The sequence below is a fragment of the Haplochromis burtoni genome, unplaced genomic scaffold (assembly GCF_018398535.1).
Source record: "Haplochromis burtoni strain Fernald_Lab_line unplaced genomic scaffold, NCSU_Asbu1 Contig_249, whole genome shotgun sequence".
Classification (NCBI taxonomy): Eukaryota; Metazoa; Chordata; class Actinopteri; order Cichliformes; family Cichlidae; genus Haplochromis; species Haplochromis burtoni.
In genome coordinates, this window is record NW_024582610.1 from 772,061 (window position 1) to 799,688 (window position 27,628).

The 27,628-nt window shown below is 46.2% G+C and overlaps 6 protein-coding genes across 7 annotated transcripts; 3 read left to right on the top strand and 3 right to left on the bottom strand.

Annotated features, from left to right (window-relative positions):
• Window positions 1–179: 179 nt before the first annotated feature.
• On the bottom strand, window positions 180–1,802 carry atp6v1f (ATPase H+ transporting V1 subunit F). The gene is made up of 2 exons (XM_042227202.1): window positions 1,542–1,802; window positions 180–593 (listed from the first exon to the last, which is right to left on the bottom strand). The coding sequence occupies exons 1-2, from the start codon at window positions 1,697–1,699 to the stop codon at window positions 392–394; spliced, it is 360 nt and encodes a 119-aa protein (XP_042083136.1). The 5' UTR covers window positions 1,700–1,802; the 3' UTR covers window positions 180–391.
• Window positions 1,803–1,990: 188 nt separating this feature from the next.
• lamtor4 (late endosomal/lysosomal adaptor, MAPK and MTOR activator 4) lies at window positions 1,991–3,828 on the top strand. The gene is made up of 4 exons (XM_005938380.3): window positions 1,991–2,119; window positions 2,813–2,896; window positions 3,271–3,388; window positions 3,645–3,828. The coding sequence occupies exons 1-4, from the start codon at window positions 2,117–2,119 to the stop codon at window positions 3,740–3,742; spliced, it is 303 nt and encodes a 100-aa protein (XP_005938442.1). The 5' UTR covers window positions 1,991–2,116; the 3' UTR covers window positions 3,743–3,828.
• Window positions 3,829–6,596: 2,768 nt separating this feature from the next.
• LOC102295512 (ADP-ribosylation factor 4) lies at window positions 6,597–10,362 on the bottom strand. The gene is made up of 6 exons (XM_005938379.3): window positions 10,117–10,362; window positions 9,518–9,598; window positions 8,760–8,869; window positions 8,047–8,118; window positions 7,830–7,955; window positions 6,597–7,156 (listed from the first exon to the last, which is right to left on the bottom strand). The coding sequence occupies exons 1-6, from the start codon at window positions 10,181–10,183 to the stop codon at window positions 7,070–7,072; spliced, it is 543 nt and encodes a 180-aa protein (XP_005938441.1). The 5' UTR covers window positions 10,184–10,362; the 3' UTR covers window positions 6,597–7,069.
• A 665-nt stretch (window positions 10,363–11,027) lies between these two features.
• gcc1 (GRIP and coiled-coil domain containing 1) lies at window positions 11,028–14,208 on the top strand. 2 transcript variants are annotated; one of them, XM_014338782.2, is made up of 4 exons: window positions 11,028–11,240; window positions 11,370–11,821; window positions 11,910–12,563; window positions 12,706–14,208. In XM_014338782.2, the coding sequence occupies exons 2-4, from the start codon at window positions 11,456–11,458 to the stop codon at window positions 13,963–13,965; spliced, it is 2,280 nt and encodes a 759-aa protein (XP_014194268.1). In that variant the 5' UTR covers window positions 11,028–11,240; window positions 11,370–11,455; the 3' UTR covers window positions 13,966–14,208. The 2 variants fall into 2 exon arrangements, with proteins under 2 accessions (XP_014194268.1, XP_005938439.1); XM_005938377.3 differs by having other exon boundaries at window positions 11,416–11,821.
• A 689-nt stretch (window positions 14,209–14,897) lies between these two features.
• Window positions 14,898–19,926, bottom strand: dennd6b (DENN/MADD domain containing 6B). Its single transcript, XM_005938376.3, has 20 exons — window positions 19,653–19,926; window positions 18,802–18,840; window positions 18,683–18,725; window positions 18,490–18,599; window positions 18,333–18,413; window positions 18,143–18,248; window positions 17,975–18,054; window positions 17,835–17,897; window positions 17,688–17,743; window positions 17,477–17,599; window positions 17,295–17,390; window positions 17,060–17,154; window positions 16,839–16,904; window positions 16,702–16,766; window positions 16,543–16,632; window positions 16,384–16,437; window positions 16,199–16,308; window positions 16,017–16,119; window positions 15,869–15,943; window positions 14,898–15,343 (listed from the first exon to the last, which is right to left on the bottom strand). Exons 1-20 carry the CDS (start codon window positions 19,803–19,805, stop codon window positions 15,212–15,214), a joined length of 1,740 nt encoding a protein of 579 aa, XP_005938438.1. The 5' UTR covers window positions 19,806–19,926; the 3' UTR covers window positions 14,898–15,211.
• Window positions 19,927–20,305: 379 nt separating this feature from the next.
• On the top strand, window positions 20,306–26,851 carry lta4h (leukotriene A4 hydrolase). Its single transcript, XM_005938375.3, has 19 exons — window positions 20,306–20,551; window positions 21,805–21,935; window positions 22,013–22,133; window positions 22,578–22,646; window positions 22,811–22,915; window positions 23,007–23,059; window positions 23,142–23,214; window positions 23,408–23,548; window positions 23,642–23,665; window positions 23,760–23,830; window positions 24,447–24,558; window positions 24,657–24,801; window positions 24,879–24,982; window positions 25,182–25,252; window positions 25,332–25,386; window positions 25,464–25,559; window positions 25,625–25,707; window positions 25,797–25,901; window positions 26,504–26,851. The coding sequence occupies exons 1-19, from the start codon at window positions 20,321–20,323 to the stop codon at window positions 26,640–26,642; spliced, it is 1,929 nt and encodes a 642-aa protein (XP_005938437.1). The 5' UTR covers window positions 20,306–20,320; the 3' UTR covers window positions 26,643–26,851.
• The last annotated feature ends 777 nt before the right edge of the window (window positions 26,852–27,628 follow it).

Consider the following 27,628-nt stretch of genomic DNA (forward strand, 5'->3'; position numbering starts at 1 on the left):
GGAGGACAAAAATACACAGAATTCCGGATGGCGCTGTGAGGAGTTTGTCTGCTGCTGACTGACACTGCCCATTTCTGCTGGTGTTTAAACCTTAAAGCTCATCACACCTGAGGCTGGAAACAAGGAGTAGACGTGTGTGCATCCATCAAATTAAACAAAAAATAACTTTAAACAACAAGTTTATTTATTCATTTATTTGCACATCTGTTCACGTTTATAAGTTAACACATCTGGAACAAACACCTAGGAGGAGGGGCAGGTCACATGACTCAAGCAGGTTTGGTCTAAAAACGATCACATGGGCATACATCACTTCCTGGAAATAAAAGTAAACATCACAGCACAAACACATCAGGACAAATCTGTGAACCGCATCAGCGCGACTCGCTGTCTATCGGAAGTCTTCGGCAGAGAACATGCCCTTGGCACGGCGCAGGATGGAGTCCTTGGACGCATCGTACGGGTGCTCTTTGGACGGGATCTCCAGCACGGCCGGGATCGACTGCATGTGGGCATCAATGGCGTGCCGGATCATCTCAGCGATGAACTGATTTATCAGGATGATACCAATGTCGTTACGTGCCAGGAAGCTCCTGCAGAGGAGAAGAAAAAGAATAGCCCCGTCAGGCTGCCACGCCAAAGTCCAGTCACAATTTAACATCCTCAGAACCCGAGAAGAACCAGCGGAGGTGTAACAGGAAGTAAATGAAGGCGTGGTGTTTCTGAGAGTCTCGGAGGACTAACATTTCTCTCTGGTCTGTTTGTTACTGCTGAGCTTAACACAGGAAGTCAGACAATTCAAATATTGCTCACAATTCGTAACAGTAGCAAGCCGTCGTCTAATCGAGGGGTTACAGAGTTTAGAATGTAAAGAATTCACAGATGAGTTCATTGAAAATGCTGATTTCATACAGATTTAATAAAAAGCTCTGGTTCTTCAATAGAGTCCGGTGTGAGAGCTAACATGCTACATTTACAAAGATCGCGATTATTTATGTGCAGTTTTAATGAAGTCAGAAAGACTGAATAACTATTAAAATACAATGATTTCTGAAATCAGGTTCAGGAATCCACAGAAACAGACTGAAGTCTTTTCTAATTTTACGGCATTTAACAGGTTAAGTTCATTTCATGGAGATTAGCTGAGAGCTGGATTAATATATTGATCGGCTGATCAATCCATTACACTCTATCCGAGATCATCTAAGGGCTGAAAACTCAGGATGCTGGATGTAGTTACAGATTGGGCCCAAATACACCAGAATCCATTCTTATTTTCATCAAAAAAGCAGCCGGCCTCCTGTCCTACAACCAGTGTTCTTGAAGTCACCGAGGGGTTAATACGGTTCCAGGCTGGTGCCGTCCGAATTATAATAAAATCGATCTGACTTTTGACCCACGAGGACCACCGAGACCTTCGGTCAGGTGACACTGACAGAAACACGTGAAAGGAGCGTTAAATCGGCTGATTTTTTTAACACATTTTGGTGTGTGTGTGTGTGTGTGTGTGTGTGTGTATGTGTGTGTGGAGTCCATCTTACTTGAAAGTCTCCTCGATCTCGGTGATGCTTGTGTCCTTCTCCACCACCAGGAAGTTCGGTTTCCGGTTCTTGTTCAGTTCTCCGATCCCGCCGAGCAAGAAGCCCGTGCACGTGTCCTCGTCTCCGATCACGGCGATCAGTTTCCCGCGGCCGGCCATCACGGAGATGCAGGTGAGATTCCCGGAGAGAAACACTCAGCTTCACGGGACACGTCATGTGAGGGATTAGCTGACCTGCACTTCCGCTTCAATATGGCGCCCCCTATAGAAATTAAAAAAATATGAACATCTCTCGTTTATTTATGTGTTTTATTTTATTTTCATCTTTATCGGGCAACAATGAGGTCATATTTAGACAGCAACGTCATCGACATTAATCCAAACATTCCTAAAATGTCACAAACGTTTATTCTTATTTATTTGATAATCGGGACAAGCACCGACCGTCAGTCCCGCACTGTGCGTGTGTCTGTCTCTTTTGCCCGACAGCACATGAAGGCCTCATCAGTCACGTGAGGCTCTGCGATAAAGACGGAAATGCGCAGCTGTGGGCTGTAGAAGCAGAAGAAGACGAACATGGTGAGTTTAAAGTTTTACTTTGATTCTCGTTTTGGGTTTTTTGTTTGTTTGTTTGTTTTTTAATTCAGCGTTCAGGGCCTCGGTGAGGCGTTCACGGATCTCGGACTGTCCGCTGTGTGCCGTTCACTAACGCTGTTAGCGTCCTCTTAGCCTCTCTATGAACAAGGAGGATAAACACGCGGAAATGCTTCCCTTCAAAAAATGAAAACCAGAGCGTTCCAAGGGTGAAGCTTGGAGCTCTCTTCAGAGTTATAATCACTGATAATCGGGCTCAATGCAAATACCTGCGGGACAGCAACAGCGCCCTCTGCAGGAAGGGAGTGGTACAAACAGAGAGGAGGGGGAGTGACGTTCGAAGCGGGTTTACCTGCGCCCTGGGGTCTCAACTGTGTTCCTGTGAAACGGGGAGTGTGTGTCATGTATGCAGGACTAATGTAACCATGGTAAACAAGAAACCATCTTTAAATGGGTAACCCCATTGGCACCTGAGGACCACAGGTCGTACCTGATGAAGATGCAGAATTATTACTGGACGAATGATCTAAGGCTGTTTAGTGAGTCTCTGAAGCTTCGACCTGAGGAAACGCACTTCTTGTTCTGCTGATCTTCGTTTATCAGTGAACCAATGAGTCATCAAACATCACTTCCTTTTAGCTTCATAATGTTATCCTGATGATGTCGTCATTCTTTCAGGCCACAGCGGCGCTCACTGCGGGTCTGGAGCGGATCCCGGACCAGCTTGGGTACCTGGTCATCAGTGAGGATGGTGTCCTGGCCGTGAGTCTCTCTGAGCTTTCAGATGTTCAGTTCACAAAGAACTTCTTTATGAGTGCAGTTTGGTCTTTATTTAACCACGCTCATTGTTAAATAAGGTGATTTCTGCAAGTAGTCTGGTGCTCAGGCTAGTTTGGTCACACAGAGACCAGACTCCATTTAGATTTAAGCTCATTTAACATTTCTACAGGTTAAACTGAATTCACATTTGATACTGCGAGCTGAACTCTGCTCTTTTCTCAGATTATTCTGGATTATTAAAGTGCTGTAAACAGGGGGAAATATGGATCCTCAGATTATTAAAATAGATTAAAGAGTCGAGTTAAGTCTATTGATCAGAAGAGGATCAAAGTGATTGATTATTGATTACTGATCAGTCTGCAGGTGAGCTGGAGAATGACGAGCACACAGCAGGTGTCATGATGCAGATGGTTCGAACAGCAAGTCGCTTCAGGTTATCAGGATCAGCTGATCCACCTTTCAAACGCATGTCAGGTATCACAAATACACCTGCACGGTCACTTTATCAGCTTCAGTAAAAACAAACATGACTCGGGTGTTTTGCTTTGTTTTTCTCAGACCTGTTAATGATGTCATCACTGTCACATGATTCAAACCTGGTGCATCATCATCAGCAACGTTTTCATGTATTTGATGAGCACGTTGTTCATGTTGCATGATGGGATACAAAGCTCAGGTGGAACCCTGTGACTTCAGATGGACTAACCTGTGTGTCTGTGTGTGTCTGCAGTGATCCTGGACGACTTTGTGTACACGGTGACGGTCTCTGGTCAGAAGGTCTTTGTGGTCAAACGTCAGCACAACCAGCAAGAGCCAATCAGTGTGTAGAAGCTCAGCTGGGTTACAGAGTTGCCATGACGATGATGTTTTTGATGTTTAAAGTTTGTGTGAAATAAAAGTTTTTGAACATGAAACTTTTGGTCTGATCGAGTGGAACTGTGAAGGTGTTAATGCTGAGCATCCTACCTGTAGGACCTGCTGTGAGCAGACCCTGAAAACATGGTTTAACCTTTGTGCCCACCAATTTTCCATCCTTTCGACACCTTCATGTACAAAAATGTAGACACACAAAGTCTGCCATAAAGTCCTCATACAGTAACATTTTGTTCTGCTTTCTGGGAAATGTGGCCGAATGTTCTAATCGTGGTCATTGGCCCGCTCCCTTGGTGGCTCAGTTTGGCTGGGTGCCGGGTGGTCCTGGGTGCCTGGGGCCATGCTCTCAACTCTTACCAGGGTGGTTGGCCTCTAGCAGGATCGACTGTCCACTGCCTCTGGTCCTTTGTGGCTGTCACCCCATGTGGGGCCTCCCTCCCTTCTGCTGGGATGGGTGTGCAGAAGTCACCGGGATGTGTGGTCTCAGGTCATTGGTACACTTGGGGGCTGCAGCTGGTGCGGTTGTCCTGGTTCCATCTGTCTGCCTCGGGGCATCGCTGCAGTTTCTCACCCTCATTATACATTTGTGACAAAGACACAGGCATTCTCACACTCATCTACTCACTCATATATATATAATGTAATACCTGAAATAACACAAATGGATAAATAAAAAAAAACATTCACATGAAGGAGGAGCCTATTAGATTCTATCGAGTTATTTTTGAAAAAGCAAAATGTGTTGGGCACCAGCGAGCCATCACATAATTCTGATTGCAAAAGCATGACATTCTTGCATTTTTGCCAGTTATGACATGAAGCCATGTGACCACCAGGGGGCCCCAAGAGTAATTTATATGGAAATCAACATCTGATTCATCGATGGAAACCGAACAGACAGGCTTTGTGTGTGATGGGTGCATGTGTGGGTGAGGATGTGCAGGTCCTGCAGCATGTGACCTGGTGCCCTCTACAAATAGACGGGATCCACTTGCAGGTGGAAGAAGAGCTTCTTTTTAGACCTGTGCAGAACCAGTACACATCTCTCTTTCTGCTCAAGCTGATGGTAGCAGTGACAGCATCTGTGTTTTCTGTGAGGGCAGGAGCAGAGGTCTGTCACTCTGCCACCATTGCTCCAGGTCTTTCTCCTTCTCTCATTACTAATGAAAGGTTTCCTCAGCCAAGCTGCAAGCTTATTGGCTGTGAAAGCAATCAGGTGCATAAACATGCTAACAAGAGTTTTTGTTTGAATACAGTAAAAGCAGGAGGCCATATTTATCCTGAAGACCCTCTGCAAAGATACATCTCTCCAAGACAGGGGTGGGAAACTCCAGGGCTTGAGGGCCGGTGTCCTGCAGGCTTTAGATGTGTCCTTGATCCAACACAGCTGATTCAAATGGCTAAATTACCTCCTCAACATGTCTTGAAGTTCTCCAGAGGCTGGTAATGAAGTAATCACTTGATTCAGGTGTGTTGACCCAGGGTGATGTCTAAAACCTGCAGGACACCGGCCCTCGAGTCCTGGAGTTGCCCATCCCTGCTCCAAGATGACCTTTATTCACCCCCAAATTATTAGTGCATGTTTACAGATTTACACACACTCTCAGATACACGCACACACTACACAAAAAATATTAATGCAATCAAATTGATTTTGTTGCTGATCTTTAACACGTCCCATCCCCATACTATTTATCATATGGAAAATATTTAGTTTTGTGAGTTTTTTTCAAAAATATTCAGCTGTTTAAACTGGCATTTAAAGGGTTAAAGTCCTGAAAATAATTTAACATTTGATCATTTTGAAAAAGGCTTATGTTGATTTAGTGATTTATGAAAAAAAAAAAAAAAAGCAGAAAAATTATTGCTGTATGAGGATTTTATGGCAGATTTTCTCCGTGTACATTTGGACACAAAGATGTCAAAAAGGTTTACAATGCATTAAAAGTATGGATGACATGTGAGAGTTAAAAATGCTTGATTATAAAAAAATTTGACCTAACATTTCCTGCAAAAGTTCATGCCATAGACACATCGATTGGCAAATCAAAAAAAAAAAAAAAGTTGAAAAGAATGAAATGCACAAAGATGCCCAAGGAGGGCAGAAGGGTTAAACAAAACTTTTTGGACTTGACAGTAGAAGTCTGAGCTCCGCCTCCATTTTAATCCAGGTGCTCTTCAGACACCAAGACCAGGGGTGCATTCCAAAGGTTCCTCCTGTCTCCTATTCCTGACCCATTTTCCTTCACCTCACTGAGGTGATTAGGACAGCCTAACCTGTGAAGACCACCTCACAGTCGACTCTCCTTAATGACGTGATGCCGGATGTCCGATGGACTACAAAACACCTAGCTTACTTTGCTGTGTTCTGTTTTTTTATGGCGGTCACATAAATGACAACAGGCTGTGACAAACGTTCTTCATGAACGGTCAGATTGCCTCACGTCTCTAGCAGCACACTTAATGCTAAAGTGCTCACACTGGATTATTTTGGTTTGCAGGCCTGCGGCTCTCCTTCCTCTTGGTCTTTGAGTCGTCCCACTCGCAGCTGATTTTTGTTTTTTTTACTTAAGTGAAGCAGCTGCATCTTCATATTTAAATGATAAATAAATATAAACAGAACATCCCGGAGATACAAAGTCCCAATCATTTTCCGCACTTAGTAAATCAGTCCAGTAGCCCATAAAGTTAAATCCAATATGTGATTGGTGGATCAAAGGTCAGCAAGAGATCTTCAGGCCTATGTAAACATCTCATCGGGCCGTTAACGCTGAATAAAGTTTCTCAAACAGAAAGCAGAACACACAGGTGAGAAGAAAAAAAAACCTTTATTGCATCATGGTCTCAGTTTCTCCTTCACTTTGATAAGGAATGACGAGGCTGCCATACTTGGCTCTATGGAATGAGTCTTCACACGACCAGGTGACCATCACCTGTCATAATTCCCGCCCCCAATGCCCAGGTGACTGTCACTTGCCGTAAGCCCCGCCCCTCCCCCTGTCACATGAATCTGAGTTAAAACATGCGGATTAAAAGAAAGAAGATCTAACAAACACCTGAAGAACAGAAGAAGAGGATGATGGGAAATCAAGGTGAGCTCAGAGTCCATGACATCACTTCCTCCTACAGACACACAGGTATAATTTAAAAAAAAAAAAAAAAAAAAAAAAAAAAAAAAAGAAACATGGAGCGATGACACGCTCCTTCTCCTCCTCTTCCTCATCTGTACACGGTGACATCAGCGGCTGAAATCAGTCTGCTTTCTACTTCCTGTCAGGTGGTCTAACGCTTCGACAGCTCATTGGACAGCCAGTCCAGTCCCTCGTACAGACCTGTGCCCTGCGTCGCACAGGTGGCCTGCACGTGCCACTGAAACACACACAGATCAGCATCAGTGAGCAGGCAGGTACAGGGAGCACACACACAAGTGAGTTTACCTGTCTAAACAGATTTAGCTCCATGAGTTTGTGACAGTGACATCAAGACCCCTGAGTGGATTTTCTAACAACCAATTAGGATGCAACTGTAAAATTAAAACCCAAGGGTTCCGCCCACTGGCACTGACATCACAGATTACCAACAGAGGGAGATATTTTATTTCAAGCCAACATGAAAATACTCGCGATTACAAAGACATTATCAACACTTTACATGTACATCCATATCAGCCACCTAACTTAATCGATTCTGATGATTAATGGAATTATTTTTGCTCACTACCCACATGGCTTTAAATATATAATTTCCCCCTGCTGGTAGTGCAGATTACTGCAGCTTCAACATGAAGCTTTGTCGCGATATCGGGTTGGCTGATGTGCTCAGAGCGCTACCACTAGAACACCACTACCCCAGAGTGGACCACTACCCCACTGTCTCCTGTTTTGTATACTGATTGACTGATTATTGATTTCACAATTACAGAACTGAGCAAGAAAAAAAAGCTGAGAACTTAGATCATCAGTCAATAAACCATGGAGGGAAACATGAGAAACAGAACTGAGTCTGTAGTACTGATCAGTGCGGGTGGGTTATTGATCCTTACGGTTCTGCTGCGCAGGCTGTGCAGACCCAGCTTATCGGTGAGCTCGCTGACACCCATGGCGTTCGGGAGATCCTGTTTGTTGGCGAACACTAGAAGTACCGCGTCCTTCAGCTCGTCCTCCTGGACCTGCACAGAGTCATGTGACATACAGTCAGTGGTTTCCATGACAATCATGAGTCTAATGATGCGTAACTGTAAAGTGAACAAAGGGACTGACCATCTTAGAGAGCTCCTCCGCCGACTCGGCGACTCGCTCCCTGTCATTACTGTCCACCACGAAGATCAGACCCTGTGATCAATACATCAGTCATCGATACAATTAATACATCAATACAGTGACTAATGGATCCTGCCCACAGTGAAAGTCTGTGCTGTGTTTGTCGTGCTGCAGAGTCAGGGATCTAAAATAAGCTCCTCAGGTGTTTCTGAAGGGGAACGCAGCCGTGTTAGGATAACCTGCGCAGGTCTCATGTTTGACTTTGTAGACTGTTCAATAACTCGTTTCTTTTATTAACATGCATATACACATAAATGTCACTTCTATTCGTACACGTTTGACATTCTTCAATGTATTTTATACTTTTAGATTTGTATAGAATTATTTCAATGGACAGCAAATCCACTGCAACTTCATTCAAATATGCACTCACTGTTCTGATAAATTATGCTATTCTACTCTACTCTATTCTATGTGACTTACTGCTAAAGAAGAGCTTTATGGATATGAAGATATGATGAGATAGAGGATATAAATGAGGATTTTACTATAGATGAATATCTCAGGACAGATCAGATCAGTGAGGGGTCACAGAAGAAAACCTCTCATGTATGTCCACGTAAACACAACTGAAGCAGATCAACCTGAACGTCTCGTTCCTCAGAGAGAGAAAAGCCCACACCTGCCTGCACCTGAGAGTTCCGCTTCTGTACCTGTGTGTTCTGGAAGTAGTGTCGCCACAGAGGTCTGATCTTGTCCTGACCGCCAACATCCCAAACTGTGAAGCAGATGTTCTTGTATTCGACTGTCTCCACGTTAAAGCCTGAACACACAACCACACACACAGAGTTGTGAACAGGTGACTCTGTCAAATTATAAAGAAAAACTTTTAACGACCTTCAAACATTCCAAGTCACAGGAAATGGAATCACTGACAGGAAACTACACATCCCATCAGCCCGCTGAGAACCAACAGTAAATATCACAGTACAACAGTGACTGTAACAGTATATAATGTTAGAGTGAAGCAGTAGCACTGAAATACCTGCACAGAGGAGGTCTATATAAGTTTGTTTCAGTTCTCCATGATTGTAGTTTTAATGGTTACATATCTACAGCTGTGTAAACGTTGGTGGTGTGTATAAGTTTAGTTTGTATTTACCTGCTTTAACCGTTTGTTTTCACCATCGTGTGTGTTTGTCTGCACTTTCATCATTTGTGTTTCTTGTTTTGGTACTTTATTTATTCAAACTAACAGGTGACTCTTATTCTAAAAGGTCACTTGACCTGTAGACGCAGACTTTTAATTTGAAATGAGAAGTTTAAAGGAAATTGTGCAAGTGCAAGCACACCTGGCGAATCCACACTGAAACCGATCAGATCTGATCAATATGTTTAAACCACCTGACTACACAGCCGGCTGATTATTGATCACATGACCTCATCTTGTCCCTGAGTCCTGATGACGTACCGATGGTGGGGATGGTGGTGACGATCTCTCCGAGCTTCAGTTTGTAGAGGATCGTAGTTTTTCCAGCAGCGTCCAAACCGACTGAAACACACATCAAAGATTAATCCCACATTAATTAAATGTTTCACAGTGGTTCAAGTTTAACCCGAGATTACTTAAACCTCATACAGTGAATAAAGACTAATCTGAGATTACTTAAATTTAGATCAGAGTCCAGCTGCTGGTTTAAAGCTCAGATCAAACCGGGTTTAATGTTTTTTATGGACTTAATAAAATGACACCGGTACAGTTTTAAGCTTAACCCCAGATTAAAACATTTTAACCCCAGTTTAACCCCCGTCTAGACCCCAGTTTAACTAGGTTTAACGGACTGTTTTCAGCCTGCTTCCTTCCGTTAGCTCCGAGCTAACAGCGTCTTGCTTCTCCGAGCCGGACTTTTGCTTCTCCCTGCACGGGAAGATCGGGCCCGCGGTCCGCAGGACTCGGCGAGCGGGTTCCTGGTAAAAATGAGTCGGTGTGTGGTGCTGGTGAGCCCGCGGAGCCGCTTGCAGCCGCCCCGGAGCCCGGCCGGTTAGCTCGTTAGCCTAGCCCCCGCTTACCCATCAGGATCCTCATCTGTTTCTTCCCGAACAGTCTGGAGAACAGCGACGAGATTGTGAGGCCCATGGCTGCGGAGAGGAGGAGGTGGCAGGTCACACACTGACGGCGGGTAGAGCCGGAGATCCGGGAGCAGCAGCGGAATGGAGCCGAGAAGGCGCGGAGCAGAGCGAACTGAGGGCGCAGCTCCTCTCGGTGCCACGTCCAGGCCAACGCGGAACAAATGACGTCACTGCTGCGCTTAAAAAAAACTTTATTAACAGCATAGCAAACACCGCGGCGTTCACTGTTCGCTCAAACACCGTACATTCGAGCTCTGCGCATGAAGTGAAGTTCATGAGCTGCGAGGAACACTTTCGGCTCCGGGACAGCCATTTATATTAATACGTTTAATTTATATGTATATATGTCACTATGGTCACGTCATTATACAACAGAACATAACAAAGTGAAATACACACGTACTGATTGTGTGACAGTGCTAAAAACATATATGTGTGTAGAATAATAAAGCATTTTCTATTGAAGAACGGAGGAGCAGAATTTAATACACAGAATCATGAAAATATTTTCAATCAATGATCAACCAACAAAGTTAAAATTAAGTTCTAATAAGATTATTTTTAATCTATTATTTTGTTTTTTTTTGTTAATCATAGTTCATTTCTAAAATTTGTACAAAATAAGAAAAAAATGTTTTCTCCCAATAAACAATCAATTCAAAATACTGTATTGCTTTCAGAAATGTTAAACATATTAATGGTAAATATATATATCTGCTTTATTGGTTGTGTTTGGCTGTTTATTTAATTTAAATCAGTTAGTTTTTAATTTAAATCAGCTAAAAAAAAAAAAATCATCCTATTTTGCATTTTCCTGACGTCCGTGAACAAAGTAGTAAACTCCCGCCTCCTCCGTCTCAGTCCCTTCCGGTTCGGTCCAACATGGCGGCTGTTGACAGATGAAGCTTTGAGTCGGATTTTACTCATCGATTAGGTCGATTATTGACCAACTGTGACGGACAGGTTGTGAGTTTGTGATCCGGATCGAACCGGTTTGTCGGCGCAGTGTGAGGAGAGACGATCAAAGCGGCGGAAAAATCAATCAAAGGGAGAAACAGAAAGAGGTGAGAAACTGTTTTCCTCCTCCTTCTTCTTTTGTGTTCCAGCACAAAGTTTCAGCTTCGCAGAAACCATCCATCGATAATTGATCGATGAGTGTTCTGAACAGCTGTTCTCCGTTTCCCCTCTAACAGGAAGTCAATGCTAAGGTTCTGTTCATGTTCTGGTGTCTGTGATCAGAGGCTCACCTGGACAGACCTGGTCAGACCTGGACGAGGTCATGGAGAAGTTCGGGATGAGCTTTGGTGGCGGTCCGAGCAGGAAGGAGCTGCTGGACACGGTGGAGTCCCAGAAGAAGCAGCTGATCCAGTACCAGACCCGCTTTAGGGATGTGGTCCGGGCCTACAAGAGCCTCCTGAAGGAGAAAGAGGCACTGGAGGCCAGCCTTAAGGTTCTAAGCGTGACCCAGGACCTGGACCTGACCCAGAAGGGTTCGACCATCGCAACACAGGAGCTTACCGAGGATGGCTGCTCGCTGCACAGCGAGGACAGCGTGGACACAGCGGCGTCTCTGGACATGGCCAGTGAGACTACGAGAGGCGACCAGAGCGAGGAGGACCAGGCAGAACTGGGAGGAAGGCTGGTGGTATGTTCCTTTGACAACTGAACTTACCATCGCCATAATGCTCTGATGATGTCATGTCTTATTCTCTGACTCCATGTTTGTTCTGCAGGGATCTGAACCCGATGGCAGCTCTGAGAGTGGCAGCGTGGGGACAGAGCAGCAGCAGGCTACACCCCCTCCCAGCATGGAGGCAGACCGCAGAGTCGCCCAGTTGAAGAGCCAACTGAGCACGCTCACAAGCTCGCTGGCCACGGTGACACAGGAGAAGTCGCGAATGGAAGCAAGCTTCCAGGCTGACAAGCGGCAGCTGAAACAGGAAGTTGAAGAGCTGCAGGAACATCTGGTCTCCGTGACAACACAGCACGAGGCGGAACTGCACAACCTGCAGCAGCAGCTTGCTGAAAGTCGCGCTCGCATCATTACGCAGCAGCACGAGCGCGAGCAGGAGCAGGGGGACCACGCTCAGCAGCTCCGCGAGCTACAGAGGCTCCTGCAGGCCGAGCGAGACCTCCGGCAGGACGCTGAGCTCCACCTCCAGGATGCCAGCACCGCCCTGCTTGTAACATCACAGGCCGTGGACCGGGGGACGGAGTCCGAGGCTCTCCTGCACCAAGTCAAGGAAGAGAGAGACGAGCTGAGGCGGAGGCTGCAGGCTGTCGAGGAGGAGCAACGAATACCCGACCCCAGAGTGGACGAGCTGCAGCAAGAATTGAACAAGCTGAAGAACCAGGTCCAGGAGCAGGTCCAGCTCGAGACCCGCAAGGTGAGCCCAGAACCAGGTCCAAACAAAGTCCCAATCAAACAGGTCCCAGTGAACCTGGTTTAACCACATTAAACAGTTTAAGCTCTAACAGACCAGGTAAACTAGAACAGGAAGTGAGGTCATCTCTGTGTTCGTGTTGCAGGTGTGCGATGCAGAAGAGCGCGCTCGTGAGCGTGCTCAGTCGGCAGAGGCTCGGGTGGCGGTCCTGGAGCAGCGTGTATCGGAGCTGTCGGAGCTGCTGGGCTCGTGTGAGAAGGCGAGGCAGCGTGACCAGCAGGCAGCGCAGAGACTCCGTGATCGTGTGCTGCAGCTTGACACGGAGAACAAAACACTCGCCATCGCCGCCTCGAGTAGGGCGACCTCTGACCTCGGGCCAGACGAGCAACTGGACGTGGGGGCGCTGCGGGAGAAGCTGCAGAAGGTGAAGAAGTTGCTGCTCCTTGCGGCTCAGAGGAACCCCGACCAGAACATCCAGGACCTGGAAGTGGAGCCGGGTGCAGATGCGGCGGCGGCGGCTCTCGCCTATCAGCAGGAGCTGCGGCAGCTCAGGGATGAGTTTGAGCGCTACAAGGTGCGAGCGCAAGTGGTTCTGAAGAACAAGAACGCCAAAGATGGCTGCCAGGCACGGGAGCTGGAGGAAGTGCGCGACCAGCTTGCTGAGCTGCGTGAGAAGTACATAAACCTCCGCATGCAGAGTGACGAGGCCGAGGTCTGCCACCGCCAGCAGCTTGATGAGCGCCAGCAGCAGGCGGTGTCGCTGCAGCAGGCACACCGGCAGGAGGCGGAGCGTCTGGAGGCACTCCACCGTGACGAACTGTTGCAACTGGAGGCGGAGCTTCACAAGCAGCGTGAGCGCACTATGGCGTTGCTGGATGAGAAGGACCGCGAGCTGGAGAGGCTGCGGGCCGCTGCCGCCACACTCAGCTGGTCCAATCGTGCTCATAACACACCCGCTGACCCTAAAGAGAATGGCCCTGACACAGAGACCGACGCGATCAGCCAGGCACTGCGGCAGGCCACACCCAATGAGTCAACACTGCTGCTGTATGCTGAGCAGCTCGCACGTAAGGAGGTGGAGGTGGGTGCACTGCGGCGGCAGAAGAACCGGCTGGAGGAGGACACACGCCAGCTGCAGGCACAACTCATTGCAAACGCCGAGCGCCATGATGAGGAGGTGGCAGCCCTGCGGGACCGCCTCGAAAAACTGATCCGGGACCAAAGCCGCGAGGGCGCCAACATGGAGTACCTGAAGAACATTGTGTACCGGTTTCTGACGCTGCAGGACGCCAACGGGCGCCAGCAGACGCTCACTGCCATCCTCACCATCCTGCATTTCAGCCCACAGGAGAAGCAGGATGTCACGAGGCTGCAGGGCAGCACCTGGTGGGTGGGACGCAGGTAGAGCACCTGAAGAAGAAAACACTCACCTGCAGGAAGAACACCTGGACATCTGAGCCATTGAAGGCATGGCTTTGTGCTGCGCTTGAGGGCATTGTGTTTTTCATCTTCCTGGTGTTTCTCTGACGGTTTGCTGCTCTCTGAGTGTCTTGTGACTTCAAACACTACAAACACGTTAACATGTGACCTTCGCTGGTCAATCAGCTGATGTATATTTTTGATTCAGATTAAAATATTTTTCCTGCTTCAATCTGTGTCTGAGCGTCACTGAAGTGCCTTGATGATGACACAACTCTAAATACGATTTGCCTGGTCCAGCCTCTTCAGGTGAGATCACCTGTCTACAGCTGCAGTTCCTGCTTTTACCAGCCTCTGATGGGCTCTGGTCTGAAAAGGTGAAGCTAAATTCACTTAACAGGTAGAGTGCAAACTGTACACGATGGAAAAAGTTGATTTGTGAGGAACAGTGAACACACCTATGTCAGATTACAGGTACAGGTGTTTTTGAAGCCTGAAGCTTTGTTTTATTTCACGTTTCTGACAGACATACACATGTCACACTGATCAAATACTTCACCACTGAGCTTCTCTAACATCTGTCCACATCTACAAACACTGCCTTCAGGTGCACAGAACAAAGACAGAAATGTTCATAAATGTGTTTGCACTGATCTTCACTCAGACGTTCAGATGTGGAGCCTTAATTATTTTTATATAAAATAAATAAGGAAAGAGAAAGAATCAGGAGGTTTCCTTCTCGAGGTCTGAAACTGAAGCATTAAAGAGCAGCAGCATGAAGATCAAAGGCTTATGATGACGCCGTCAGACCACACGAAGTTACATTTCACCATGACATGAGAGGAAACTTAAAGCCTTTCTGTTCAGTCTGAATCCTGGAGGACATTAAAATAAAACAAACATGAATAAAAGTCAGAGGACAGGAAGTGCTCAGACTTTAATTTCAAAATAAAGGTTTACAAACAAACAGAAAGTGGAGCTTCATTCTTAGTGTTACATTCCGTTTGTGGAGATGATAGAAAAATACGACTTCTGTGAAACACGAACAGCCTGATTCCACCGTCAGAGAAACCAAAACATCAGAGCAGCAGCTCGATGGAGACAGGTAATAAAGTTTAAATAAAATTTAAATATTCCAAAAACTGAAGATTTGAGCCGATGTTGGTTTTTCTGTGGAGTGTGAAGATGCTGATGAACACAAGCGTGCGTCCTGGCTGTGGGGTTAGCTGTCGTCACGGTGACGCGCCTGTGCTGAGCACAATCTGCAGGTCGGCAGGCAGCGAGCTGATGATGGAGGCGATGAAAGAGTCGAGTTTGTCCATCACACCGTCTCTGAGCTGCAGCTGCTGACGCCGAGCTTTAATCTGAAAAGCCACACACACTTCCTGTCCTCAAAAACTAGACTTTTGACATGAAACCAACAAAGAAGAAGCAAACGATCCTAGTTGCAGGTCACCACCTCACTTTGGATTAAACCCAGATAAGGATCCTGAATTATTATCATAGCTTCATTTTCATAACAAAGTTTCATCTCTAAGCTTTAAAACAAGAAACCAGAAAATATTTTTCCCCCCAGTCTCCTCTGTGGCCCAGGACAGCATCATCTCCATCACAAATATGATGGATTTTACCCCAAACATGAACTTTTATTACAGGCAGACGTCCCAGCGTTAGTGAACGCTTTAGCGTCCATGGTCAGTGAACGCATTGTCAAGTCCAGCTTCAAACTATCAAACCATCTCACTTTTGATTTAACTCTCAGGTAACCAAAATCTTTTTCACTTTAAGTTTTACTTCTTCAAATTAATTTTTATCCTAAGCTTTTTATCGGTAACACAATTTTACATGACACTTTTTTCCTGTCTAACAAACTTCCTGTTGGAACTCACCAGCTTCTCTCTGAGCTTCAGAATCAGATCCACAACCTCCACCTCAGACTTGTCTTTGGTCCATCCCAGCAGGTCCTGCAGAGGACACACCTGGATTAGGGGCTGCACAGCTGGCTGATGGTCGAGCATTTTCGCTCAGATAACTTACCGCATCGCAGATGACCTCCAGGTGGAGACTCTCTAGCTTCTGTGTCATCTCTCGGTGGCGGTGACGGTACCAGCCGTCAAAGTTTGGAGACCTGAAGAACTTCCTGAGATGGAAACAGGAAGTAGAAACTTAAAGACAGGAAGACAGAAAACACCTGGATCACTCACACCCGTGAGGCTCACCTGTACAGTCCTATCCAATCACCTCTAAGCAGAGAGGTGAGCTGCGGGCCCGCATGGTCCAATGTGGACAGGAACTCGTCCTGACTGAAGGGGCGGATCTGAGGCGGAGTCTGAACGGAAACACAGGAAATGTGTAACACAAGACAGCACTGCGACCTCATCACCACCACTCATTTCCTGTTTACCTTCCAGGGTGTAACGGATCTCTGCAGAGGCATCAGACTCGCCATGTAGCGTTCCTATTAGACAAAACACGCTGCTTACTGAGAACTGCTCTGTGATTGGACAAGTTATGCTTACATCATAAAGTACAGGCAATGCGAGCTGATTGCGCAACTACTTACCAGGGGGATAATGAAACTCTGTGTGAGCTCCAACAGGTGTCGCCTCAGGATGGCGCTCTGCACCTCCGACGGCCGCTTCCTTTGGATCCCCTGCAGGTAAACAGTCAGTCAGCGACACTCTGCATTACCTGTGTGTGCGGTGTGCTCAGGTGTGCTCACCTTCAGCAGCCTCTTGATCAGGATCTTGTCCTTGTGCAGAAACGTCTTGTAAGCCGTGTAGATTCCTGCCAAAACAAACCTTCAGCATGACAGACATCTACCTGAGCTCAGGTACAAACACGTCCCCACCGGCTTACCTGGTTTGGTGTCAAGCGTTTTCAGCTTAGAAAGTTTCTTCACCTTCACCTGCTTCGGTAAATCACCTGGAAGACATCAGAGACAGCACGCATACGTGATTAAAAAGGTCACAACAAGAACGGTGAAGACGATCTGAACAGCACACGCCTGACAGCCATGGCACTTCACAGGGACAGGAAGCTCACAGTGAACACGCAGGAAGAGAAGGAATACGGCATACCTGCCATCTTGACCTCTCCCAGCCGGACGATGTGAGGCCAGCTCTGAAACGTCTTGATGAAGAACGGGTTGGTGACGCCCAGCACGACGCTTGGTCTGAACAAGAGAAGAAGAAACAGGTAATCACACGTGAGGCTGGAACATCTGTCGACCGCTTTCCTAAACTTAGGCTTTAAGTGTCCCAAGGGTGTGTTTACAGCACAGGTGTGTTCAGGCTCCAGGTGAGCATGACTCACGGCGCCTGCGTCCTGGTGGTGTACTCCCTGAACTCGCTGTCATGGATGGTGAAATAGGGTCGGAAGTCGCAGCAGAACTTCAGAGGGCTGATGGAGCTGTGGACACACACCGTTATCATGGTAACAACAGAAACACCATACTCTGATTGGATGCTGGGGGCTCGTTGTGACCCCTCAGTTACCTGATGAGAGCCAGGACTGTTTCCGAAGAAACGGTGGGAGATGGAGCCATAACGACAAGCGGCTCCCCGAGCAAGGTAAGTTCCCAGAGCATCTGCAGGTGGATTAGAATGGACTGGAAACACCTGAGCAGGACACAGGTGAGACTGAGATTAACCAATCAGAGAGCACACCTACACTTGAGAAACATAGAACACCTTAACGAGTACTGACTTAAACAGGTCCAGCTCGTGGATGGTGGGCAGGAGGGTCGGCACCGGCAGCAGGTTCTGAGCATGCATACAAAAAACTTTATTAAAAACAACAACAACAACAACAAGAATAAACATTATTAACAAGATCAAAGCAACAAGACCTCACCTCTTTAGCCGTCTGTCGCACCGGACTTCCCCCAGGTTTGTCGAATTTAGAAGGAATCCTCACCTGAAACATGAGACACACAAACACCTGTAAACCACATCCCTTCTGTCACCTGTGAGCCAGGCCACTTCTCTCCTCACCTGTAAGATAACGCCCATTACGGGCAGGTTGAGGGTCTGTCCAGGTATAGGTGAAGGCCATTGGTCGATCTCGTTACAAACTACGGGGATGAGCAGAGGAAAAACACGTTAAGGGCCATTCTGAAACCTGATTGCCTCCCAGATATGATCCAAGCATGATGTGATTACCTGCTTCAAGGCAGGGCTCATGCTTCTCAAAGAACTCAGGTGCAATGGTCTGCATCAGCGAGTGGAACAGGTGAGTGTATGGCAACCTTGACACCAGCACCAGGGACTGAAACACAGAGTCAAATGACCATCACCATCATGACCACCTGTGAGCAGGTGAATACAGGTGAACACAGATGTGTTTGGTGACCTTCTGGAAGTAGCCCCTCTTCACAGAGACGTCCTTCACTTGTCTGAAGTAGACGTAACCGAAGAAATGCGCCGTTTCTCTCTGACAGACAGAACAGAAATGTTACGCACCTGTGAGGCTGAAGCAATCAGCCATTCAGGAACCAGGTGAGTCTCACCTGCAGTGTGACGGGAGCGTCACGGTTGTAAAGGTCGTCTCTGAGCCTTGATGTTCGGCGACCGACAGACTGACGGAAGCGGAAGCTAAACTGAGTGTCCCCAAGGCACCCTGGGAAATAACAGACAGCCCACGTGACCTCTGACCTCCAACCTCTGACACCTGCAGTATTAATTAGCATTACCTCAGCTTACCTGAGTACGAGTCGGGGAAGGACAGGTAGCAGATACTGGTTTTCTGTCAACACGAAACAGAATCAGTGAAAGTGTAATCAACAACACTTACAGGTGATCAGGAAGCTGAAGATATTTACCTCTTTCTCTGTCAGCTTCACATCTTGAGGATAAACCAGCTGAAAGTAAACACAGGGGAAAATATTTTAGAATCTGCAGAAAATTCTGACGTTTAAGTTTTTCCGATCTGAGATAGCAAGAGAGGATTAATTTAACTTGCATATCACCCTTCGTTATCCACAATCTTCTGATAAGCAGTTGCACAAAAAGTATAGTCTATAATATTTGAAACACTTCAGGTACCGTAATCGATTGGTTCTATGATGAGCTCAAGAGCAGTCTGATATTGTTATTATTTGTATTATATTACAAAATCTATCAGAATAATAATGAGAAAACAATGCGTTTTTTAAAAACACGGATTGGTGCTTCTAGGCCAACATAGCTGTCTTTAATCCACAGACACAACTCCTTGAGTCCCACCACCAAACCCAGAATCCTGCTGATTTTACTTCTGCTGCCTTCCACGGATCCTTAACTGTCTCCTCCATTCAGTGTCTCAGTCATTACCACCTGTCCTTTACAGAGTATTCACATTTTAACACAGCATTCATCTTTATTTACCTCCACCATAAACGGAGCAACACCAGGTACAGGCAGGACAAGGCGAACACTGAGGGGTCAGATTTTTACGCTGATTGAATGAAAGCTGAAGGGACGAGAATGTTTTCAGCCTGGTTAGTGTTTACCTGTTCAGGTGCGTTTCTCCACAGGTCACATGTGAACAAAGAATTCGGGGGGTTTAAATGGAGTTTGGTACAGACAGAGGAGCGGCTGTTTTTCAACTGAAATTACTCATCAAACCTCCGATCATCAGTGATCATTCATCATATCGATCACTAGCTATGCTAGCGATGCCAGGCTAACGTACCTCAATTGCTTGTCCGAGCTCCAAGTCGAACGTAACGACGCACGCGCACTCCAACCAGGAGGAGAAGCGGGCCCACCGGCTGCGGCTTTCCGCGCGCCCCGCCTCCTCCTGCTTCTCGTGTCGGGGAGAACCGGGACCGTCAAATGGGTCCATCACGACCGGACCAAAACGGCAGCAGCTCTGCGCATCACCATCCGAGCCTCCATCACCATCAGCGGGCAGAAGCCGGAGAGAGCTCCCCCTGTTGGACAAGAGAGAATGAACCCACACACACCGCTGCTGGAGAAAATCAAAGGCTGCCGGCTTTTATTTATTTATTTTACTAGTTTCTACTGATTTTTACTGCCTGTTACCCCAACAAATACATCCACACAAGTTTGATCTCTTATTATGAACAAATCACTGCTTTCTGTAACCGAAGTAACAATCGGTGCAACTGGTTGATCAATCAGTATCAATCATTTTTTGAAAACTATACCGATTTACTTTGACATATTTGAAAGTATATGTCACCCATCCAAGTTAAATGATTCACATTGAAAAACAAAACAAAGCTGGAAAAAAACATTTTTTTATTTAACACTGCACAGTTTGTTATTATGTAACACTGTACATACAAAGGCACGTCGCCTCGGTCTTGGACTTTTATTGTGAAAAGGCCGGTCCGGATGCGTGCGCAGCGTGTTCCGGTAGATTACCGGCCGCGCTCAGCTCGGCTCTCCAGTCTCTCAGCTGTAACCGGACTGAACGTCATGTCTGACCCGTGCTCCTTCTCCTCGTTCACCAGGTGCGTCACCAAGCACCTGAACCTGCACCTGCACCTGGACTTCGACAGGCACGTAATCAGAGGGAGGGTGGCGCTGACTGTGGAGGCGCTGGAGGACCGATTCTCTACGCTGGTAACGTCAACGGGACGCGGGGGGTTAGCCTCGATCTAACTGAACCTTTAGTGCTCACCAGAGTCCAACTAAAATCCGCTGGATTTAAGGGGAGTGCGTGCTTAGAGGCGAGCACGAAGAAGTAACGAGCCGGGTCACACTGACGGTTCCTCGGGTGTTCCTCTGTGATCCGGCACCGTGCAAGCGTTAAGGTGTGCCTGATGATTAACTTTAACCTCGGGGAGTACCGGTACCTTAATTCCAGCTGTTTTTAAACGGAGTCTGGTGTTAAGGCGTTTTTACAGACTTATAAAAACAGTTTGTCACTCAGCTTTAATAAACTAACCTTACTGTTTTAAAGTTTTAAAACGTGATTTCACAAACTGAAGCTTCACATATTTACGATCTTTAAAACTCTAACTGTGATATAAATCATTTTTACTTACATTTTTACTTAATTATTGATCTTTATTCACGTCGCATTTAAATTGTGACGCTGTGTGACATCCTCGAGCTTCGGGACTGATCGGGTTTAATAACTGCTTTATTAAAACAAACTCGTTAACTTTAACCCGTTGTTTTGGAAAAACTGTGACAGGTGAGTATCTTTCAGATAGAACAGGTGTGTCCAGGCTAAGTTTGTTAAATTCCACAGGAGCCTGCACCCCTACTGGAATCTGTGGTTCAGTTCACTGTCTGTGGTTATTCTTGTGCTTTGTTACTTCACCATCGACTCTCACCTGTGAGTGTGAGATTTCAAATTTTGAATCAGTTCTGTAAATATATTCAGAGCATAAAAACTTAAAATGGCTCTTTTCTGGATGGAGTTTGGCGTGACACCAGTCAGCTGAAGCCGTAGACTGAAGTTTAGTAAAACAGGTGTGCAGGAGAGCAGACTTTTCACTTATTTGTTTTTAACAGTTTTCAAAGCTCAGGTTTGATTCTGCAGCTGCAAGACGGTCGCCTGTAGAAAGGTAAATGTAACATTAAGCCCCCAGTGGTTTTCTGTCTTTCTACCTCCGTAATCCCCTCCCTTTTGCACCCATCTTTGGGTGCATGGTTGCTTAAGAGGTTAACCCTCACCTGTCCATAAGGCAGACAGATAGACACACAAGTAAAATAAGGTTTTCTTTGAATGGACTCTGGTGTGACGTGGCTCAGCTTTAAGACAGAGTGTGTAAGGTGACCTTTGTGCAGGTAGGACAGGTGAATATTTATCAGCAGGTTCAGGTGCTGACACAGCAGCTCGGTAACTGGGGTTTTCTGTACCACAGACTTTGGACAGCAGTGACCTGAGCGTGGTGTCGGTGACGGCCAATGGGCAGCCGGCGCGCTTCAGCCTAGGGCCCAAACACAGCTTCAAGGGGACCCCATTGGAGATCACGCTGCCCTTTGACCTCTCCAGGTGACTCCGCCCTCCACTCTCTCTGTCCTTATGGCCTGTCTTTTCTAATTAAATTCTAATGTCTGCTGTCCAATCAGAGGGCAACATGTGATCGTGGAGGTGACCTATGAGACGTCTCCATCAGCAACAGCACTGCAGTGGCTCACGCCTGAGCAAACTGCCGGGAAAAAGCACCCCTACCTGTTCAGCCAGTGCCAGGTGAGCCATTTACCCTCACCTGAGCTATATCCAATATAAATGATTAAAAATTTCATGTTTAAATTTGAATTCAGAGAAATTCTAGATTTTTTTCTCTTTTGTAAACCTTTTTTAAGTTATAAAAGGTTAAAATAAAAGTTTTAAACTGAAGTTTACTGTAAACATATTTTTTGTTGATTACACCTGAAACGCTGCATACGAAAACCTTCAACAGAAAGAAAAGTTCCACTTTTTGTGGTTTTTCTGTGAACTGTTGAAACTTTGTGAAACTGCAACCATTAACAAACTACTTCCCTGTTATTCTCGTTTTCTACCTTCTTCAAACTGATTTCACTGCTTTGTAAAGTTTAAAGCCTCAGTCTGCTGCAGAGCGTCCTCTGTACAGACCACCCCTGAACACAACATGCAGCTAATAGCCTTGGTGCCCTCTGTGCTGTCTTACAGGCTCATCACTGCAGGAGCATGATCCCCTGTCAGGACACCCCATCCATCAAGCACACCTACTATGCTCAGGTAAACAAACACCACTGACATATTATTGATTATTAAAATTATTAATAATTGTTAAAAAAAAAACCACCTGAACAACATTCATAGCATCACCTCAGTGCCCAGAGCCTGATATTAGTCTCTCAGGTGTGTACTTGTATGTATGTGTGTGGGTACCTGTCCCTCAGGTGTCTGTCCCTAAGGACCTGGTGGCGGTGATGAGTGCAGTGAGAGATGGACAGGAAGTCGATCCTCAGGATAGTGGTCGGATCATCTACAGGTTCAGGCAGACGGTAGGGGGAGTCTCTTTCTTCTCTTCATCACCTGACATCATCATCACCAGGCCTCAGGCGTGACTGTCCTCTGTTTGACCTCTGATCTCAGGTGCCTATGCCTTCCTACCTGATAGCCATTGTGGCTGGAGCTCTGGAAAGCAGGTACAGATTGTCTTACCTCTTCTGATGTCACAGCGTCAGCTTCAGCAGGTAAACTTAACTCTGTGCTCTGATTGGTTGGCAGGGAGATCGGGCCAAGGACCAGAGTCTGGTCGGAGAAAGAGTTTGTGGACAAAGCAGCGTTTGAGTTCTCTGAGGTGAGAACCACAGACACACTGAGGCCACGCAAACAATGGAAAGAAGACACACAGAACATGAGAACATACAAACATGAAAATATGAGAACATGTAAAACATACAAACATGTACAACATGAGAACACAAAAAAAATGTAGAACATGCAGGACATAGAGAAGCTGGAGTGATGTTCGGGTGTTCCTTGTCTTTCAGACCGAAGCCATGCTGAAGACAGCTGAGGAACTGGCTGGACCGTATGTTTGGGGTCAGTATGACGTCCTGGTTCTCCCTCCATCTTTCCCCTACGGCGGCATGGAGAACCCATGTCTGACCTTTGCCACGCCCACCTTGCTGGTACGTACAAACAGGGGGCCAATCGGGTTGTTCATGATGTGTCAGTGTCATGAGACTGTTAGTTCTGATCAGCTATTTCCTGTCTGTTTTCAGGCTGGAGACAAATCTCTGTCTGGTGTGAGTACAAGACTCTTCCCACCTCACCATGTGATCATGCATTATAATTAAATTACCTTCCATTCCTGTCTGTGACTGTGCATGTGTCCTACAGGTGATTGCCCACGAGATCTCTCACAGTTGGACTGGAAACCTGGTGACCAACAAGACCTGGGAGCATTTCTGGTAAACAAACAAACAGGTGGAGCTCAACTCAAGGGTCTCAGGTGTTTGCAGAGACGTGTAGAGAACCCATGGACGCCTCAGAAGATAAAATCTTAAAACCAGTTTTGAGACATGCTCTAAGTCACAAAACCCGATGCAACAGAACAGGCCCACATTTGCTCAGGTGTCCAGGCACTGTGTAGGTTTTCAGAGTGAAGTCACAGCTTTGGGACAGACACTTTGTGGAACTTATGGGTTCTCTGAAATGGGATCAACTCATGGTGGGGTTGGTTTATCTGGAAAGATTCACTCTGAGGTTAGCTGAACGAAAATCATCCAGGGTTCGACTTCACAAAAGCAGAAATCATTAAGAAATACCAGCGTTTGAGGGTCAGGTGATGCAACGTATTGGCTGACCCGTCAGCTCGCTGAGACCGTCCTTTTGAAAATCTTTGATTTACTTTGGTTTTCACAAGGAAAAATTCAGACAACTGTTACAGCTGATTGACACACAAAGTGGTGGGAAGTACTGTAAAGGATTACCTAGGCAACAAAGACATTGCATTTTCCACTGTCGGCTCCAACAAGATGCTTATTATTACGTCATTATTTGACGTCAGCATGTTTGTACCTTCAGGCTGAACGAGGGTCACACGGTCTACCTGGAGAGGATGATCGGCAGGTGTCTGGAGAGCGAACAGTTCAGGCAGTTCAAAGCCATCGGAGGCTGGAAGGACCTGCAGGACTCGGTGAGAACTCAAACATTATACACCTTCACCTGTGTCACATCCACAGTCTGACATGAGGCACGTTTTCCTTCCACTCACCTGTGCTCATCATATCTCAGGTGAACACCTTTGGAGCCAACAACCCTCTGACCAACCTGGTGCCCAGCCTGCAAGACGTCAGTCCTGACGATGCCTTCTCCTCCGTGCCGTACGAGAAGGGCTTTGCTCTGCTGTATTACCTGGAGGAGCAGCTGGGAGGGCCAGGTAACACCTGCACACTCCTGCACACTCACCTCTTTCCTGTTCAGTTGCTGACACACCTGTTGATCTGTTTTGCTCAGAGGTGTTCATGGGCTTTGTGAAGTCGTACATCCAGCGGTTTGCCTACAGCAGCGTCACCACAGAGGAGTGGAAAAACTACCTGTTTGCCTACTTCAAGGACAAGGTGAGGAACAACTGGACACTCAGGCAGAGTTACAGTGACTGGAGGGAAGGAACATCAGCTTGGCAGGTTTTGGTCAGAGGTCAGATTGTTACAAGAAAAGACAAATATTTACATGGTGATCAGGCAGAAACTCCAGATGTGATAGATAGGTGGGTTCAAAGGTCAAGATGGAGCCTTGAGATGAGTTTTTGTGTCTCAGGTGGACATCCTGAACAAGGTGGACTGGAACGCCTGGATGTTCACACCTGGGATGCCTCCTGTTAAACCTCAGTAAGTACTCAGACTTCCATCTGGTCTCTGATTTCTAAAAACAATCTGATTCCTTTGTCCTGATTGGCTGTTGTTTCAGATACGATACCACGATGGCTGACGCCTGCAACGCTCTCAGTCAGAAGTGGCTCCAGGTGAGACCTGAATCTGGTGAGGACTCTTGAGTGATTTTATGTTCAGGCTCAAAGCTCCATCCTCTGTCCCCGTTCAGGCTAAAGACCAGGACCTGAACAGCTTCAAGCGGTCCGATGTGAAGACTCTGTCATCCCACCAGGTCATCGAGTTCCTGTCACTGCTACTGCAAGAGGTAACCACACTCCACATTAACTCCCTACAGTCCACTTCCGTTCACTCACCTGTTCCTTCCTTCAGGATCCGCTCCCTCTGACTCACGTTAAGAAGATGCAGGAGATTTACGATCTCAACGCCTATATGAATGCAGAGATCCGCTTCAGGTGAGTCTTTCAGCAGGTATAAATGGGACTTTCATTTTAAAACCTTCCCCTCCTTAAAGCCTCTTGGTGATTGGCTGTGCTCCCTCCAGGTGGCTGAGGCTGTGCGTCAGGTCCAGGTGGGAGGAAGCGGTTCCACTAGCGCTGAAGATGGCGACCGACCAGGGCAGGATGAAGTTTACACGACCACTCTTCAGGTCCTTACACTTCAACAGTAGTTTCACTAGAACAAAACTCCACATCACTGACCTTCATGTTTGTTTTTACCGTTTGTTCTATTGTTTCTTCTGTGTTTTTACTGTGCCTTTACCATTTTTACCCTTCCACTTTAAAGACTTATGAGGTATTATCGTCACCCTCCCGGGGACGTGGCATGAACACCTAAGTTTGTGAGTGTGATAACTCGAGAACAAGATGACATAAGAGTTTCAAGTCGGTCCCATAGCTGTATCTACTAAAATTCTCAGACGAGATCAAGCTGACTGACCTTGACCTTATTGCCAAGGTCAGAGGTCAAGTTTTCTAAAACTCTTGCAGTGCAATAACTGAAGAAGGTTATTTAGGGTTTTCAAATTGGACCATAAGTTTCTACTAAAAATCTTGGATAAGTTTGAATCTGACTGACCTCAATCTCAAGGTCAGAGCAAGTTTTCTGAAAATCGTGTTAATCTGATAACTTGAGAACACGGTGATGTAGGGTTTTGAAATTGATACCCGAGGTGTGTCTGCTAGGAGGCAGCACTGATTCTCTTACTGTGTTTCTGCTGTTTTAATCATTGTGGCTGTGCTTCATCTTCAGGGAGGTGTTTAATTTTGAGAAGTTTCGTGATGAAGCTCTTCGAGTGTTTCTGGCTCATCGAGCGGGGATGCACCCGGTCACCTCCGGACTCGTCTCGAAGGACCTGAAGGTGGACGTCAGCAACGCCGCCAGTCAGTAACAGCAGAAACGAGTCCAGAACCAGTCAGAGACCAGTACCGATCAACTTCAGCGCCAAAGCAATATTATATCACAGCTGTTATTTCTTGGCTGGTTCTCTCTGATGAAAGTTTAATTGAATCCTCTTTTTCCTTTTTATTCCTTTCAAATATTTCGTCTTCAGCAGAAAAACAAGACGATTTTATAAAGAAATAAACTGAGTAAACTTTGGATTCTTGTTGTTCATTCAGATCTCAGCTGGGGTCACACAGGTCATGTGTGATCGTGTGCTGTTTGTAGTTTCAGTGTTTACATTTTCACTTTATTCTAATTGCACAAGTAGAAAATCGCTGTTTTTTTTTTTTATTATTTTAGGCATAAAAGGTACAGAAATGTCTGAAATACTTAAAAGCAGGTCTTAAGTGTTGCTTTAAGCATTCATAGAGGATGATTTGTGTTTCACACTGAGCTTAGCATCCCTCACACTGATATGTGTCAGTAAGTATTCACACTGATGCAAAAAGAAAACCTGCAGTAACTGGCCAGAGAACATACAGGAACAAAGAGCTAACAAATCAGTCATCTGGAATTATACTTTTAAGGTCACCTAATCTGGTGATCAGTGTATCTCAATATCATGAAAAATTACCTCAAATATTTGAATTAAATCTCTAAAAGGAAGTGTCCTGTTTCTGACCACTCCAAGCGTCAGGACATAGCTTGTTAACTTATTTAAATGTTCATTCAGATCCAAAAAGTCTCTGTTTACTCTTCTCTACCTGACATCCAGACTCACTTTGGGTATAAAAGCCACCTGTTCTGAACTCACAGTGATGGAAACCTTAAGATAAAGGAAACATAACCATCACAGTGCTGTGCTGTCTTCACTGCTTTTAATTCTTTTGGCACTGAAAAGTAATTACCTTCAGATGACCACTTTGATGTTTGTAAAGCTGCAGTGTCAGACCCGAACATGAAGAAGGTTCACGTGTTGCGATAGAAATCTCA

Coding starts and splice junctions, on each gene's coding strand:
- dennd6b (XM_005938376.3), bottom strand. CDS start 19,805: ATGGACCCATTTGACGGTCCCGGTTCTCCCCGACACGAGAAGCAGGAG. Junction 18,600..18,682: donor CTTCCCCGACTCGTACTCAG/GTAAGCTGAGGT, acceptor GTTATTTCCCAG/GGTGCCTTGGGGACACTCAG. Junction 17,744..17,834: donor TGCGACAGACGGCTAAAGAG/GTGAGGTCTTGT, acceptor ATGCATGCTCAG/AACCTGCTGCCGGTGCCGAC.
- lta4h (XM_005938375.3), top strand. CDS start 20,321: ATGCGTGCGCAGCGTGTTCCGGTAGATTACCGGCCGCGCTCAGCTCGG. Junction 23,215..23,407: donor CAGCGTTTGAGTTCTCTGAG/GTGAGAACCACA, acceptor CTTGTCTTTCAG/ACCGAAGCCATGCTGAAGAC. Junction 24,983..25,181: donor TTGCCTACTTCAAGGACAAG/GTGAGGAACAAC, acceptor TTTGTGTCTCAG/GTGGACATCCTGAACAAGGT.
- gcc1 (XM_014338782.2), top strand. CDS start 11,456: ATGGAGAAGTTCGGGATGAGCTTTGGTGGCGGTCCGAGCAGGAAGGAG. Junction 11,822..11,909: donor AACTGGGAGGAAGGCTGGTG/GTATGTTCCTTT, acceptor TTTGTTCTGCAG/GGATCTGAACCCGATGGCAG. Junction 12,564..12,705: donor TCCAGCTCGAGACCCGCAAG/GTGAGCCCAGAA, acceptor TTCGTGTTGCAG/GTGTGCGATGCAGAAGAGCG.
- atp6v1f (XM_042227202.1), bottom strand. CDS start 1,699: ATGGCCGGCCGCGGGAAACTGATCGCCGTGATCGGAGACGAGGACACG. Junction 594..1,541: donor GAGATCGAGGAGACTTTCAA/GTAAGATGGACT, acceptor TCTCCTCTGCAG/GAGCTTCCTGGCACGTAACG.
- lamtor4 (XM_005938380.3), top strand. Junction 2,897..3,270: donor GTGAGGATGGTGTCCTGGCC/GTGAGTCTCTCT, acceptor ATTACTGATCAG/TCTGCAGGTGAGCTGGAGAA. Junction 3,389..3,644: donor ACCTTTCAAACGCATGTCAG/GTATCACAAATA, acceptor GTGTGTCTGCAG/TGATCCTGGACGACTTTGTG.
- LOC102295512 (XM_005938379.3), bottom strand. CDS start 10,183: ATGGGCCTCACAATCTCGTCGCTGTTCTCCAGACTGTTCGGGAAGAAA. Junction 9,599..10,116: donor ACAGATGAGGATCCTGATGG/GTAAGCGGGGGC, acceptor TGTGTGTTTCAG/TCGGTTTGGACGCTGCTGGA. Junction 7,157..7,829: donor ACAGCCTGCGCAGCAGAACC/GTAAGGATCAAT, acceptor TGTGTGTTTCAG/TGGCACGTGCAGGCCACCTG.